Source organism: Peromyscus eremicus, chromosome 8a (assembly GCF_949786415.1).
Source record: "Peromyscus eremicus chromosome 8a, PerEre_H2_v1, whole genome shotgun sequence".
Lineage (NCBI taxonomy): Eukaryota > Metazoa > Chordata > Mammalia > Rodentia > Cricetidae > Peromyscus > Peromyscus eremicus.
The window spans coordinates 6,536,784-6,550,274 of NC_081423.1; the positions used below are offsets into that span (position 1 = coordinate 6,536,784).

The window sequence follows — 13,491 nt, forward strand, 5'->3', positions numbered from 1 at the left end:
GGAACCCGACTAGGCCTCAGTGGCTAGCACTTGAACCCGAGTGAGGCCGCTGAGCTGCTCTGGCAAGCAGCAGAAGATAATGGGGGCTTTTGCTCTTGTTTTCCAGTTTAAATTTGCAATTGTCATGATGGGCCGGCACCAGTACATCAACGAAGATGAGTATGAAGTGAATTTGAAGGACTTTGAGCCACAACCTGGTAAGAGGCTCTCAGCAGAGGGCCTTCATTCCGATTGTAGGTCTTGGAACCATGTGCAGCCATTGAGAGGCAGCAGCCTGGGGTTGAGTGAGTTCTCCACAGGTCAGGTCTCTGTATTTCCAAGGATTAAGGCTCTTGCTGTGCTTTAAATGGGACGGAGGTGTGGGCGATTTACTTCAACTTCCCCCTGGGACTGTGTTTTAGCCTTTGAGTTGGAAAGAGGCATCTAAATAAACAGCCCCATGTCAGCTTGTGTTAATGAGCACTTCCAGGCTTCAGCTGACTGAGCAGCCATCTAAGGTGGAGACTGGTTCTGGTGGTAGCCAAGAACCTGGAGTCTTAATGGTTTGTTCTTTGTCCCTGCCAGGTAACATGTCTCATCCTCGGCCTTGGCTAGGGCTCGACCACTTCAACAAAGCCCCAAAGAGGAGTCGCTACACTTACCTTGAAAAGGCAATTAAAATCCACAACTGACTTCCTTCCCGTGTCCAAGGCGAGGGACAGCTCGTGGGTGTGTGCCCTTTTTAACAGCCGTAGAACTTTGGTACACGTGCACTCTAGCCGAAGTCTCCAGCAAGAGGATTTGCTGCTGATGTTAATTTTATTTTGTTGAGGCTGTTCAGTTTGGCTTCTCTGTATCTATTGACTGCCCTTTTTGAGCAAAATGAAGGTGTTTTTATAAAGCTTGGATGCCAATGAGAGTTATTTTATGGTAACCACAATGCAAGGCAACCATCAGCATCATGGGAGAAGAGGTTCCTAGGATGCGAGTCCCTGGCAGAGGTGTCTGGTTGGCGCAGGCAGCCTGGCCCCCTGCCTGGGTCCTGCACAGCTCTGCAGCTAGAGCTAGGCAGGCCGACTTCTTCCTTCAGTTAGACTGTCAGTGACCTGTGTGCATCTGTAAAGGCAGACCAGAGAAACAACCCTACTCAAAAGCACTCTCCTTCACTGTGTGCGTTGCTGGCCCTTCCTGGGGTTCCTCTCCTCAGCTGCCTGGGCTCTTTTCAGTAAACGTCTCAGTTGGTCAGCCAGTGCTGACAGCTGGGGTCTTTTTATACACTGAGAACACTGTCCGATACAATTAAGGTTTACTCTGTTGCCTCTGGGCAAACGGAATGATCTGAGCAGGTGAAAGAGTGACTCTAGGTTTCTGTGAGGACGGAGTGCACGGGCGGGCGACAGAGGAGAGAGCCGTTTAGCAAGAGCGCATGCTCGCTAGTGGTTAGTAAGCTGTTGACTTTGTAAAAAAGATAAAATAAAAAAAGGAAAAAAAGGAAAATGAAATTGTATATTTAATGAATGAAACCTGTACAATTTGCCCCTGGGAGGAGGTCATTTTCTGTTGGGTGAGTGCAAGTGACCTTGGCCGACGTGGACACCCTGTGCGGAGCTTTATCTCAGTCCTTCGTTTCCCTTTTCGTTGGAGCTAATGCCAGCTGCGTGTCTATAGTTTTGAGTGCAAATAGAGTCAGCAAGCCACACTTCTTTCCCTCCCCCCAATACTTCTGTTTGTTTCTGTAGCAGCAGTGTACACCAACTCTCCTGTATATTGCCTTTTTGCTGGAAAATGTTGTATGTTGAATAAAATTTTCTATAAAAATTATAATCCAGTGAGTGCTGTGGAAGCTGAGGATGAGTACTCTTCCTGGAAACAGGCCTGGGAGCCTTGCATTGAGTCAGGGTTTCAGCCGCCATGTATTTTTCTCAGCTGTTGGATTTTTCCATTGGGTGGCAGTTTTTGTCTTGCCCTGCAGGCCTAGAACTTGCTATGTAGACCAGGCTGGTCTTGAACTCAGAGATCCACCTGCCTCTGCCTCCCAAATGCTGGGCTTAAAGATGTGACCCCCAGCCCTGGCTTCAGTTTGGTTTTGGCCTCTGACATCTGAGCTTGAGAAACAAGGTTTTTGTAAGGTATAGTGGCAGGCACAGGCCTCTGATCCAGCAGTCAGGAAGTGGAGGTAGGAGTATCAAATCAGCCTGTGCTACATAGATCCTGTCAAGAGTTCAGGATGTGGCTAATGGTAGAGACTTGTCTAGTGTGTGCATCCCCCTGGGCTTCATCCCCCGGATCTAAGGAAAATGCAAGAGTCCTCAGCTGGGGCCCATGCACATACTACTCAGTGACTGGGGAAATTGGAGGTCTCTGGAGGAGGTGCCCAGGGGAGGGTACCTCTGGCCTGGTTCTGAGCCACCTGCACCCTGGCTTCCTTTTTCCTTTTGCACTATGAATTGTGTGCCTTCCAATAACTTGTGTTGTACAGGTCAGTGGGATAAAGAGCAGATCATGGGGGACCCTGTAGGCCTTGATCCTACTGGGCCCTTTGGCCTTGCGCAAATGAGAAGTTACTGGCAGGTATAGGCAAGGCAATGAGGACTGCTCACCCAATGTTGGCCTTTGAACTCCAAGGTGTTCCTGTTGGAGGGCTTGTTGGGGGTTGGCCAGTCTTAGGTACCCACGATTTCTATTCTCCCTTAAATATTAAATGACTATTTTTCAAAGAACTTCTTGTAGTGTTTATTGTGTGCTGCATTCATTTTTCCACTCACTTCCAGCTCCCAAAATACTGAGTCTTGAGTTCATTTACCTGACTTAGGGTGGGGAAGGTAGAAGACATTTTAAAATTTATGGAACAGTTGTCTTCCAGCCTGCTCACTTTAATCCTCTGAAGATGGCGGCTCCTTCTGCTCTGTAGCATGTGGCTGTTGATGTAGGGGAGTCCTCACCCACAGTGGTGGCCAGAGTATGACCTTAGGGCTTGCAGCCATGGTGGCCATGTGTTTCTGCTCAGGATTGTGAAGCTGATGTGTTTGTTCAGGCTTGTGATCCCAGCACTAAAGAAGTAGAAGCAGGAAGATGAGGAGTTCAAAGCCATTCTTGGTTGCATAGCAGATTCTGGGACAGCCTGAGTTACTTGAGACCCAGTCTAAAACTACAGGAACTTCACCCTGAAGGTACATTGTCTGCTAGGGTTGTCTTCATTCAACAGCACATCCTTGCATGTTGGCTCTTAGCCTTGTGGCATTAAGGCAGTGGTACCAGGTTTCCCTGGGGCTCCTTGGGGACCCCCCTCTGACAGTAATGAGGCCTTCAAGAGTGAGCCAGCTGCCCTTGTGATCAGTGTATCTGGCAAGGAGTAAGGTGAGGATCCCGTCGTGCTAACCAGCTGTTTTTGTTAGGAAAAACAAGCAGTTACATTGATCAGAATGATTGATAGTCCCTGACAGGGGCATGGGAGGGTATCTCAGATGTGAGACTAGTCTAGGCCACAGAGTGACCCACTGTCTCAGTAAACACTAAGTCTGGTATGTACCACATGGGGTAAGGCGTGGCCCTGGGATGGGAGCCTGTGGAGGCTGATTCTGCCCCTCAGCCCCAGAGCCTTGCAGCCCAAAAAAGTCAACTCCCTGCTTGGGATTCAGGCCCTTATCTGCAGTGACCGGGCTGAAGAGTCTGAGTGGAGGAAGTTTTAGCATCAGGCTGTATGAAATTGTCAACATGGGATGTGTGGAGACATTTTTCTAGTGGACTAGGATTGTGGCACTGAATCCTGGGCTGGCAATCCCACAAAATATCTGGTGGTTAACATTGGTACCTTTTTGAGCCACAGGTGATCTTTGTGGTGGTCTTCAGTGCCACAACCCAACCCTGACAGTCACCTACCTGAGTGGGTAGGGTTGGGTTCCTAGAGCTTTTTTTGCCACAGGGCTTTCCAGCACCCTGGCTGGAAGGGAAATACCCTAGCACCGAGGGAAGGCTCTAGCAGCCTCTGAAGAGGGAAGAAGGTGACCAGGGACAAAGCCAGGTGTTTTTGTAGGAACTAACTAGGGCTGTCTCTGGGTGTGCGCCCTTGTATGGTATAGCCTGGGCTCTGCCAGGCTGTTTACCCTTTGCTGCCGGGCGGAAGCTATGGTAGAGGCTCTGTGTCCACTCTTCACGGCGTAGTTTCCGGCTACCTGTGGCAGTCACTTGATCATGTGTGCCTCCTGTGTTAGCACAGCCCTAGTCCAGTTTTCTCACCCTGTGACAATCAGAGGGAAACCCCAAGAGAGTTCATTTCCTGGGCAGAAAAAAAGCTCCATCAAGACCGAGTCTCTTCATGACCTTTAGTCTTGGTGGACATGAGTGGTTGTGTGCTGCTGATTGGTGAGTGGGGCCTGCAAGCTGGGGTCCCCCATCCTTCCCGAACATTGTAGGGGCAAAGTTGTGTAGGTGTGAGAGGTAGTCTGCCCCTTCCAAGGGTCACAGACATGTGCTGCTGGCTGGATGTTGGGGGTAGACAGTAAGCTCCCAGCTTGTACCTTTGGAGAGCAGTCTCCATGAAGCTCCATGGTCTCTGTCTGAGGTGAGCTCACCCATCTTCCCTGCCAGCCAGGAGCACCAAGGCTCTTGGACATTCTAAGCTCAGTTCTTCAGTAGAGCAAGAGGCTGAGGAAGTTGGGGAGTGCATTGGGGTTCATTACTATTGAAGGGACAATGTCAACCTTCCTGTTCAGTGGTGTGGACCGAAGCTAGGGGCACATCAAAAGTTGCCCAGACTTCTCCCTGTCCTTAGACTCACTGGATAGCAGATTCCCAGGGTGGACTTGGGCAGAGCTGACCGCAGTGGGCTGGGAGTGGGCACAGAAGCCTGCCGTGGTGACCGCTGATACCAGACATGCCCATGACCACACCACACCACACCCACCTGTCTGCTCCCGTGATAAGGCTGAGTGGGATTAGACTACTCACTCTCTTGGCTCTGACCCAGAGGGTGGGTTGGCTAGAGACAGAGCCTAGAAGAGTGTCAGCACCCGCTGTTAGAGCCTTCACTGTGTGGTCAGCAGCTTCACACTGAGCATCAGTACCACTGTTACAGTACTCACCAAAACCTGTGATTGATTTGTGGGGTCAGTCTGGGCAGAACCTTGAAGTCCAGTGATGTGGAGTGACAGTTGGTTTTGTCCCGGGACTGAGACATTCCTGTCTGGACCTGTCTACAATACAAGACAAAGCCAACACATTGCCTGGGGAGGCGGGGGTGGGTGGGGGTGGGGAATCTGAACAAGGGAAGTTGGAGTTGAGTAGTTCAAGGTAAATGTGATTCATTCTCAAGGCAAGTTCTGTCCTGTTGAGACTCTAAGGCCTGTGCTGACTTGGCATCCCATGTCTTGAAGTCTCAGAAGCTGTTTGTCCAACAGTTCACTGTGGCAGTTTGATCTGGTGTCAGGCCCGTTTCCATGCAGTTACGGCTTACAGCTGTAGCACATTCCATTTTTGAAGTCCAGTCTCCCATCAATCATTTCAGGGCCTCCATTGCAGGTGCTGGATCAGCTGTCCGGCCTCCCTGGGGTCTAGAGAGACCTGCTGGCCTGGAGCAATGTACCTCACCTGACTTTCAGGCTTCCAGGAATCCCAGCCTGAAAATGCCAGGAGATGCTACCATCCCACTAAGCCTCCAGCCCACACTCAGTGTATCTCCTCACACGTGTACACCTTTTCATGTCATGCTAATGCAGGGGCTACAGGGAGACAGACACCTGAGTTTCTGATTGCCTGTCTAGTTAGTTAATGGGCCTGGGTTTCTACCTGTCAGTTGTGCAGCACTGCCCTCTTGTGATGAGTGTGGGTATTACAGGGAACCTCAGCACAAACCAATTGCTAGTGTCTTTCAAATGCTTTCCACAAGTCTCTTCTGCCTCTATTTGAACAATGATAGGTAGGACAATACTTTTTTGTATTTTTCAAATTGAATCTCCATTTTTGACAGGTACACACATGTCAAACCAGCAATCAAGGGGCTGGGTCAGGAGGTCATGAGGTCCAGGCCTGTCTGAAATACATAACAAGCTCAAGGCCAGCCTGGGCACTTAGTGTTTCCCTGTCTCAAAGTGAAAATAAGGGTTGGGGATGTAGCTCAGTGGTAGAGCGCTTGCCTATCAGACACGAAGCCCTAGGTTCAATCCTCAGCACTGACTTCAAAGAAACACAAAACCCCACTCTCTGGTACTGGATTTCCCCACATCACCTTCCTGATCTTGTCCAGTGGTCCTCATTTTACCCAGAAGTCTTATCCACAAGCCAGTTTGGGGTCTTTTAACAGCCACTTCCTTCCCATTGGCTTCTGTACACTGTAAGCTTGGGAAGGAACTGTAAGGAGTAAACCTCACTGGGGAGCCCACTCCAGAAACGACTTGGCAAGATTCATCCCTTCCCAGTTCCTATAGTCCCTGCCTCAGTTCCTCTTGGGTCATGCAGGTATCAGGCTGAACCAAGCTCATGAATCTGCCTGGAAGAATGACAGGATGGAGAAGAACAGACAGGCAGGCCTGCTAGAGGGATGGGTCAGTGGGAGTCCTGGGGTGCATAGGCAGGCCTGCTGGAGGGATGGGTCAGTGGGGGTCCTGGGGTGCATAGACAGGCCTGCTGGAGGGATGGGTCGGTGGGGGTCCTGGGGTGCATAGACAGGCCTGCTGGAGGGATGGGTCAGTGAGGGTCCTGGGGTGCATAGACAGGCCTGCTGGAGGGATGGGTTGGTGGGGTCCTGGGGTGTATAGACAGGTAGGCCTGATGGAGGGATGGGTCGGTGGGGTCCTGGGGTGCATAGACAGGCAGGCCTGCTGGAGGGATGGGTCGGTGGGGTCCTGGGGTGTATAGACAGGTAGGCCTGCTGGAGGGATGGGTCAGTGAGGGTCCTGGGGTGCATAGACAGGCCTGCTGGAGGGATGGGTCGGTGGGGTCCTGGGGTGTATAGACAGGTAGGCCTGATGGAGGGATGGGTCGGTGGGGTCCTGGGGTGCATAGACAGGCAGGCCTGCTGGAGGGATGGGTCGGTGGGGTCCTGGGGATCATAGTGAGGAGGATGCCTGACAGAGTCAAGAGGGAGGCAGGAACCACTCACAGATGGCTTCAGGTGAACTCAGAGTGAGCTGTGAGTTCTAGGCAGATGTCTGGTGTAAGTGAATGTCAGTTTCTTTTCCTATTGCTGTGATAAAATACTCTGACCAGAAGAATATAAAGGAGAAGGGGTTTATTTTAGCTCACAGTTCATGGTGGGAAAGTGAAGGAAGGCAGCAGCTGCTTGAGAGAGCTAGTCACATGACACCCACAGTCAGGAAGCAGAGAATGATGTGTGCTGCAACCCCACTTCCCTTTCTCCACTACTACAGTCCAGGATCCCAGCAGGGAATGGTGCTGCCCGCAGAGGGCACCTCCCTCCAGAAATAGAATGTAATCCCCCACAGGCAAGGCTCTCTCCCAAACAATTCTGGGTTTTGTCAAGTTAATAACACCTTCACAGCAACAGGTTTGTTTGTTTTTTTAAGAGACAGGCATTTGCTATGTAACTAAGCCTGGCAATCCTCCTGACTCTGCTTCCCAAATAAGTGGTGAGTTCTTGTCCATGTTAACTGCATCACCCTGTCTGTGTTGGCCACAGGCTGCTGGCTGGTGAGGAATGGAAGGAGCAGGAGAACCCGGAGCCAAGGAGGGGACAAGGTGGAGGGGAACAGGACAGGAACTGAGGGCTGCATCCAAGGTGTCTGGGAGAGAGGAGGTGGCCATGCCCTCCCCATGAGCCCACCCCTTCAGGAGAGCAGCCTCACAAGACCTACTGAGGTCCCCGCCCCGTTTTTGTATGTTTGCACACATGTGGGTGTTCATGCACATGTGCACATGCATGTGGAGGCCCAAGGTTGATGTGGAGGATCATCTTCAAACTTTCTACCTTACTTACTTAGTCAGGGTCTCTCAATCAAACCCAGAGCTTTCTGATAAGGCTAGTCTCACTAGCCAGCTTGCTCTGGGATTCCTCTGTCTGTGACTTCTGAGGCTGGAATTACAGGTGGGCCACCCTGCCCATCCAACACTTGTGTGAGTCCTGGAGGTCTAAACCCTGCTCCTCATATTTGTAAGGCAAATCCCTTTAATTATGGGGCTATCTCCACAGCCCAACATGCTGGTTTGCTGGATGCCTCAGGCATCCAGGGCAGAAGGTTGTGGGATGCTGGAAGGGAGGACAGATGCCTACAGAGGTGGGGGAGGGGCCTTGAGCGAAGCTGAGGACAAATGGAGGAAACCTGCTAGGAATGGCCAGAGGACATCTGCAGCCCCCCCTCGCCCCCCCCCCGGGGGGGCAGGGAGGATCCAGACTGCAGAGACCCAAGGCAGACAGGGAAGAAAGGATGAGGCTCTCTTCGTATTGCATTGTGATGGAGTGCACTGGTCCCCAGGGAAAGGGGCAGCAGCTGTGAACCTGGATGTGTGTGTGGGGGAGGTTATACAGGTGAGGGTGTGAGTACCAGGTTTTCCCAAAGGGGTAGAATTTGGAGCTGATGGGAAGGGGCTTGGAAAGAGGTGGCTGGTAGAGCTGTGGCATCTGTAGTCAGAGGAGGCTGAACCTGGAGATGGATGGGCATCCGCTCCACCCCTCCCCAAGATGATACCAACCAGCACATGTTGTGACCCAGGCATACACAGGTGCTGTCGGTCACCCATGGACAAAGCAGGAGGGTGGAGGATGTTTTCACTTGCTCACGCCACCCCCTGCTGGACGGTATGCAGGGGCAGGCACACATACACACTGATGTTTCTTCATTGCTGTTTATAGTGCAGGTCACAGGCGGTGGTGGTGGAAGATCTCCTGATGGCACACAGGACAGGAGTGCCTCACGTCCATGAGGCTCCGCACACAGAAGGGGAGGAAGCAGCAGCCCAGGAAGCACCTGCAGCCTCAGAAGCAGTGTGTTCACCTGAGCAGATTGCCTGTGCTGGCCTGCACCCACATCACCCCTGAGCAGATTGCCTGTGCTGGCCTGCACCCACATCAGCCCTGAGCAGAGATCCCTGTGCTGGCCTGCACCCACATCACCCCTGAGCAGAGGTCCCTGTGCTGGCCTGCACCCACATCACCCCTGAGCAGAGGTCCCTGTGCTGGCCTGCACCCACATCACCCCTGAGCAGAGGTCCCTGTGCTGGCCTGCACCCACATCACCCCTGAGCAGAGGTCCCTGTGCTGGCCTGCACCTACATCACCCCTGAGCAGCCCTGTGCTGGCCTGTACCCACATCACCCCTGAGCAGCCCTGTGCTGGCCTGCACCCACATCACCCCTGAGCAGCCCTGTGCTGGCCTGCACCCACATCACACCTCTGGGTGGGCCTCAATTCCTTGGGGATGGTTCTGCAGAGCAGGACTGAGAGCCATACTGTGCCTTCTCTTTCTGACAGTAGTGGTGATGGCAACCTGTTTGGCCACTTGCCCAGCAGGCAGGCATTGTCCATCCCCACTCCATTCTCTGCCACCCAGGCAGAGGGCTGTCCTCTCGAAACCCAGTCTGGGACCATCCTCTGTCCTTAGTTCTGTTACTCTAGCTGTCTCCAGCTGCATCTCAGTCCCACCCCCTTCCTACCAGGTCCCCAGTCCCCACTGCTTACCCAAATATAAAGAGGCCACTGCATAGCAGCCAGGTGAGGATGCCTGGGACAGGGGTTGTCACCGTGATGATGTGGCTCCCACAGAAGGGACATATGGTCTGCATCGGCATGGAAGTTGTCACCCTCGGCACTCCAGTGAACATGTCTGGGGGGGGTGGTTAGATCAGAGCCTCTTCCTCCTGTCTCCAGCACCCTCTGCCTGGCACCCCTGTTATATCATGACTCATCTTCCCCGTGCTCACCAGTGCACCCAAGTCACCACGTACCTGCCTATCAGCCATATGATCTGTCCTAGTTAATCCAGCTAGCCCAAGTAAGGACAGGGCCTAGGAACCCTGGAGCCTTTCTGCTTCTAAGCGTGGTCCCTTCCGCTTGGGGAGTTCCTAGTACAACCTACCAGACTCAGCCAGCCCACTGTTTTTCGTTCCTTGCATTAGCTGATTTCCAGGCCCTGTGGTTAAACATCCTTAAAGCAGGCACATGAAAGAAAAGAATGAACACACACACACACACACACACACGTGCACACACCTCACCATTCCTGCCTCTTTTGGCACAGCTCGCTCTCTTGCGCTCTCTCTCTCTCTCTCTCTCTCTCTCTCTCTCTCTCTCTCTCTCTCTCTAACGTCCATTGGTGTCTTGCCTGCATGTTTGTGTGAAGGTGTTAGAAGTCCTGGAACTGGAGTTATAGACAGTTGTGAGCTGCCATCTGGGTGCTGGGAATTGAACCCGGGTCCTCTGGAAGCGCAGCCCTTTACTGCTGAGCCACCGCTCCAGTCCCTCTTTTGCTTTTGTACACCAGGCACACGTGGTATATAGACACATGTAGGCAAAACATTCATACACATAAATAAATCTGAAAGAAAATGTGGAAAGAATTCCAGGAGGAGCTGGGTATATAACCAGTGGTAGAGCACTTGCCTAACGTAATGACAGCGACAGAAGCTTGCTGCGGCTTTGTGATCTGAAGGGGGCTCCTAGGGTCATGTTTGTTATAGCAAGGTGAAGCTGGCTGATACAGTCTAACGTGTTGTTGGTTGTTTTTGTTCTTTTGGGGGGGCCCACAAACCAGCTCCCAAATAAATCACACATGGAGGCTTATTCTTAATTATAAAAGCCTGGCCTTGACTTGCCTTGTTTCTTGCCAGCTTTTCTTAACTTATCCCATCTACCTTTTGCCTCTGGGATTTTCCATTCTCTTACTTCTGTAAATCTTACTCTTGCTCTGTGGCTTGCTGTGTAGCTGGGTAGCTGGCCCCTGGGGTCCTCCTTCTGTGGCTACTTCTTTTCTCCTCCCAGATTTCTCCTTCTATGTATCCTCTCTGCCCCTCTCTGCCTGCCAGCCCTGCCTATCCTTTCTCCTGTCCTGCTATTGGCCATTCAGCTCTTTATTAGACCATTGGGTGTTTTACAGGCACAGTAACACAGCTTCACAGAGTTAAACAAATGCAACATAAACAAAAGTATCACACCTTACAATAATATTCTACAACACTAACATGTCAATCTTGAGTGCTCGGGAATTCCTTGGGACACTGGTTTAGAGTCAAAGCCCTGGTTCAACTTAGAGACTCTGTATTCACCTCATCTGTGGACTAGCACTTACGATATGCTTGCTGGATATTCATTTCATAAATATTACTTGAGCATCTACTATATACCAGCCCCATCCCCAAGAATTTCACAGTAGAAAAGGATGCCTCAGAATCCCTTGGTGCTGCGCCAACCCCATGTGAGCCCAGCCAGCCTTGGGACTTCAGAGTTCTCAGGCTGTGGGAGGAGAGCTCACCAGAGAAAGTGCTGTCTGCACTGAGCTTCGTCAGTGGCCTTCTGGGAGCCAGACGAGGAGAGACAGTTGCTATACTTACTGGTCTGGATCACTGGTGTGACTTGGGTGTACACCCGGTATGGCTGGGATGACCCCTGTGCTCCTGTTTGAGGACTGGTATAAGGAGGTGGTAGCTCTTTAGAAGGCGGTGGCTCCTTAGAAGGCCGAGAGTCTGAAAGAGAGAAGAAGCAAGGCCTCAGGGCTCAGATGTGCCAACCCGGAGCCACCACATGGCCAAGAACAAAGTTGCGCATAGTTACACAGACAGAAGGTGGAGGGGCCAGGTTTTGAACTCAGACACTTCTGAATCCACATATGTCCTCCTCGTCCATAGGAGAGGTGCTAGAGGTCTGGGGTGTGACATAGCTCAGGGCCATTTACTATTGGCCACACTGTGTGCCAAACAGGTAACACATTTCACCATGCTCCCTTTCACCAATTCACCAATGAAGCATCGTTCGGATTGTGCAGGCAGGGAGATGTGGTTCAGAAGGGTTGAACATCTTGCCTGAGGTCCCTCAGTTAGTAAGCATGGGGGACCAGGTAGGTTTTAGATGCCAGAGACCTAACCTCTGAAGTTAGGATATTTGAGCTCCATCTGAGGCTCTGATGCTTTTTGTGGCAGGGAGGAAGTTGAGACAAGGTCTGTGTCTCCCAGGCTCACAGGGGACATCTGACCCTTCTTCTATCTCTGCCTATTACAGGCCTGCACCTCCATGTCCGGTTTCTGCAGTACTGAAGAGCAAACCCAGGGTTGCTTGCATGCTCAGCAAGCATCTACCAACTGAGTTGCATCTCCAGCTTTGTTTTTTGAGTTCAGATCTCATTCAGGCTGGCCTGGAACTTGCAGCAATCCTCCTGCCTCAGTGCCGCAAGTGCTGAGATTACTGGTCTAAGCCATCACACCCAGAAGGAGCCACCATGATCTTAATATGGATGGGCAGTAAGGTTCCCACCAAATTTTCATGTACAACCTTGTAAGTGCCTCCTGGGAACCTGGGCTTGATCACCAATGGCCTGGCCCCTTCCAGGGAAGGAGCTAGTATCGAGAGGTGGATCTCTGGGGCCTCTCTGCTCAGAGCTCCCCCTCAGAGCCTCCTTCCATAGCCTCCTCTCACAGCCTCCTCTCACAGCTCCTCCCCTAGCAGGACTAAGCAGAGAACAGGCAGCCCTGGCCATGTGGCCCTACTGTCTCCACTTTGGGGACAAGAGGTGTCTCAGCTATGTTGGCCTAGAAGCTGTCTAGGGCTAGTTTCAGGATTTTTTTTTTTTTCCAGAGAAGAAACCAAAGGTCAGAAATGAAGCATGTGACCAGTACCAGCTAGAGTCAACCTGTCTCAAGCTGGGCCAGTGCCCAGCTGAATAAACCCTAGATTCTAATTTTATTTTGTTTAATGTGGGATAGGGTTTCTCTATGCTGTCCTGGAAGTCAGTATATAGACTAGAGAGATCCACCTATGTCTGCCTCCTGAGTGCTGGGTTTAAAGATGTGTACCACTACACCCTGGATCCTCTTGACTATTTACATGGAATTGGTAGGAATTCCAATGAGAAAACTGTTCAAAGGGGGTCAGACACCTTCCCAGGCCACAGCATATGGGCAGATCCACATCCTGGCTCCTGCCCTGGCCTATGTGCTGTGCCGCCCGGATGCTGTATTGATGTGGGAGCCATTAGTATTGCTTGGTAGAGTCTGTGATGCTTAAAGAGTAGGGATGTTGGAGAACTAACCCAACCATTGTCCCTACTGGGTCACCTGGGTAGTAGGGCTCAGTGAGACTTAGGGGAAGATGGGATCAGCCCCAGATCAGCAAATAGTCCCCCCCACCCCCCCACCCCCCTGCTTCTTGCTTCCCAAGCCTTCTTCTAGCTCCCAAGTGAGGTTCCTCACCATCGGTATGGTTCCATTTGGGTGCCATGAGAGTCCTCTGCTTTAGAAGTACTCCCTCAAGCAGTGTTCTTGGGTTCCAGGTTCTGAGTGCACAGGCTTTCAGTTCCTGAAGTCTCCTTGGAGAGGCCTCACTGGGGAGAAAGGAGGCCAGCTGCCACAGCCATT

General features: G+C 51.7%; 2 protein-coding genes across 5 annotated transcripts in view; one reads left to right on the top strand and one right to left on the bottom strand.

Moving 5' to 3' along the window:
- Positions 1 to 880, top strand: part of Usp7 (ubiquitin specific peptidase 7) — a 54,980-nt gene extending 54,100 nt beyond the window's left edge. For all 4 annotated transcript variants that reach the window (XM_059270023.1, XM_059270024.1, XM_059270025.1 and 1 more), the window contains 2 exons: positions 107 to 197; positions 565 to 880. In XM_059270023.1, the coding sequence (XP_059126006.1) occupies positions 107 to 197; positions 565 to 671 (198 nt within the window). In that variant the 3' untranslated portion in view covers positions 672 to 880. The remainder of the gene's footprint in view (positions 1 to 106; positions 198 to 564) is intronic.
- A 7,881-nt stretch (positions 881 to 8,761) lies between these two features.
- Litafd (LITAF domain containing) lies at positions 8,762 to 13,475 on the bottom strand. The gene is made up of 4 exons (XM_059270036.1): positions 13,327 to 13,475; positions 11,476 to 11,607; positions 9,608 to 9,752; positions 8,762 to 8,897 (listed from the first exon to the last, which is right to left on the bottom strand). Exons 1-4 carry the CDS (start codon positions 13,352 to 13,354, stop codon positions 8,789 to 8,791), a joined length of 414 nt encoding a protein of 137 aa, XP_059126019.1. The 5' UTR covers positions 13,355 to 13,475; the 3' UTR covers positions 8,762 to 8,788.
- Between the last annotated feature and the right edge of the window lie 16 nt (positions 13,476 to 13,491).

Bases quoted from the DNA above. Each gene is read 5' to 3' on its own strand.
- Litafd (XM_059270036.1), bottom strand. From the start codon at position 13,354: ATGGCACCCAAATGGAACCATACCGATG. The intron at 11,608-13,326 runs GTGAGGAACCTC...TCTCTCTTTCAG, and splicing joins CAAATGGAACCATACCGATG to ACTCTCGGCCTTCTAAGGAG. The intron at 8,898-9,607 runs GTAAGCAGTGGG...CTGAGGCTGCAG, and splicing joins AGTGGCCTCTTTATATTTGG to GTGCTTCCTGGGCTGCTGCT.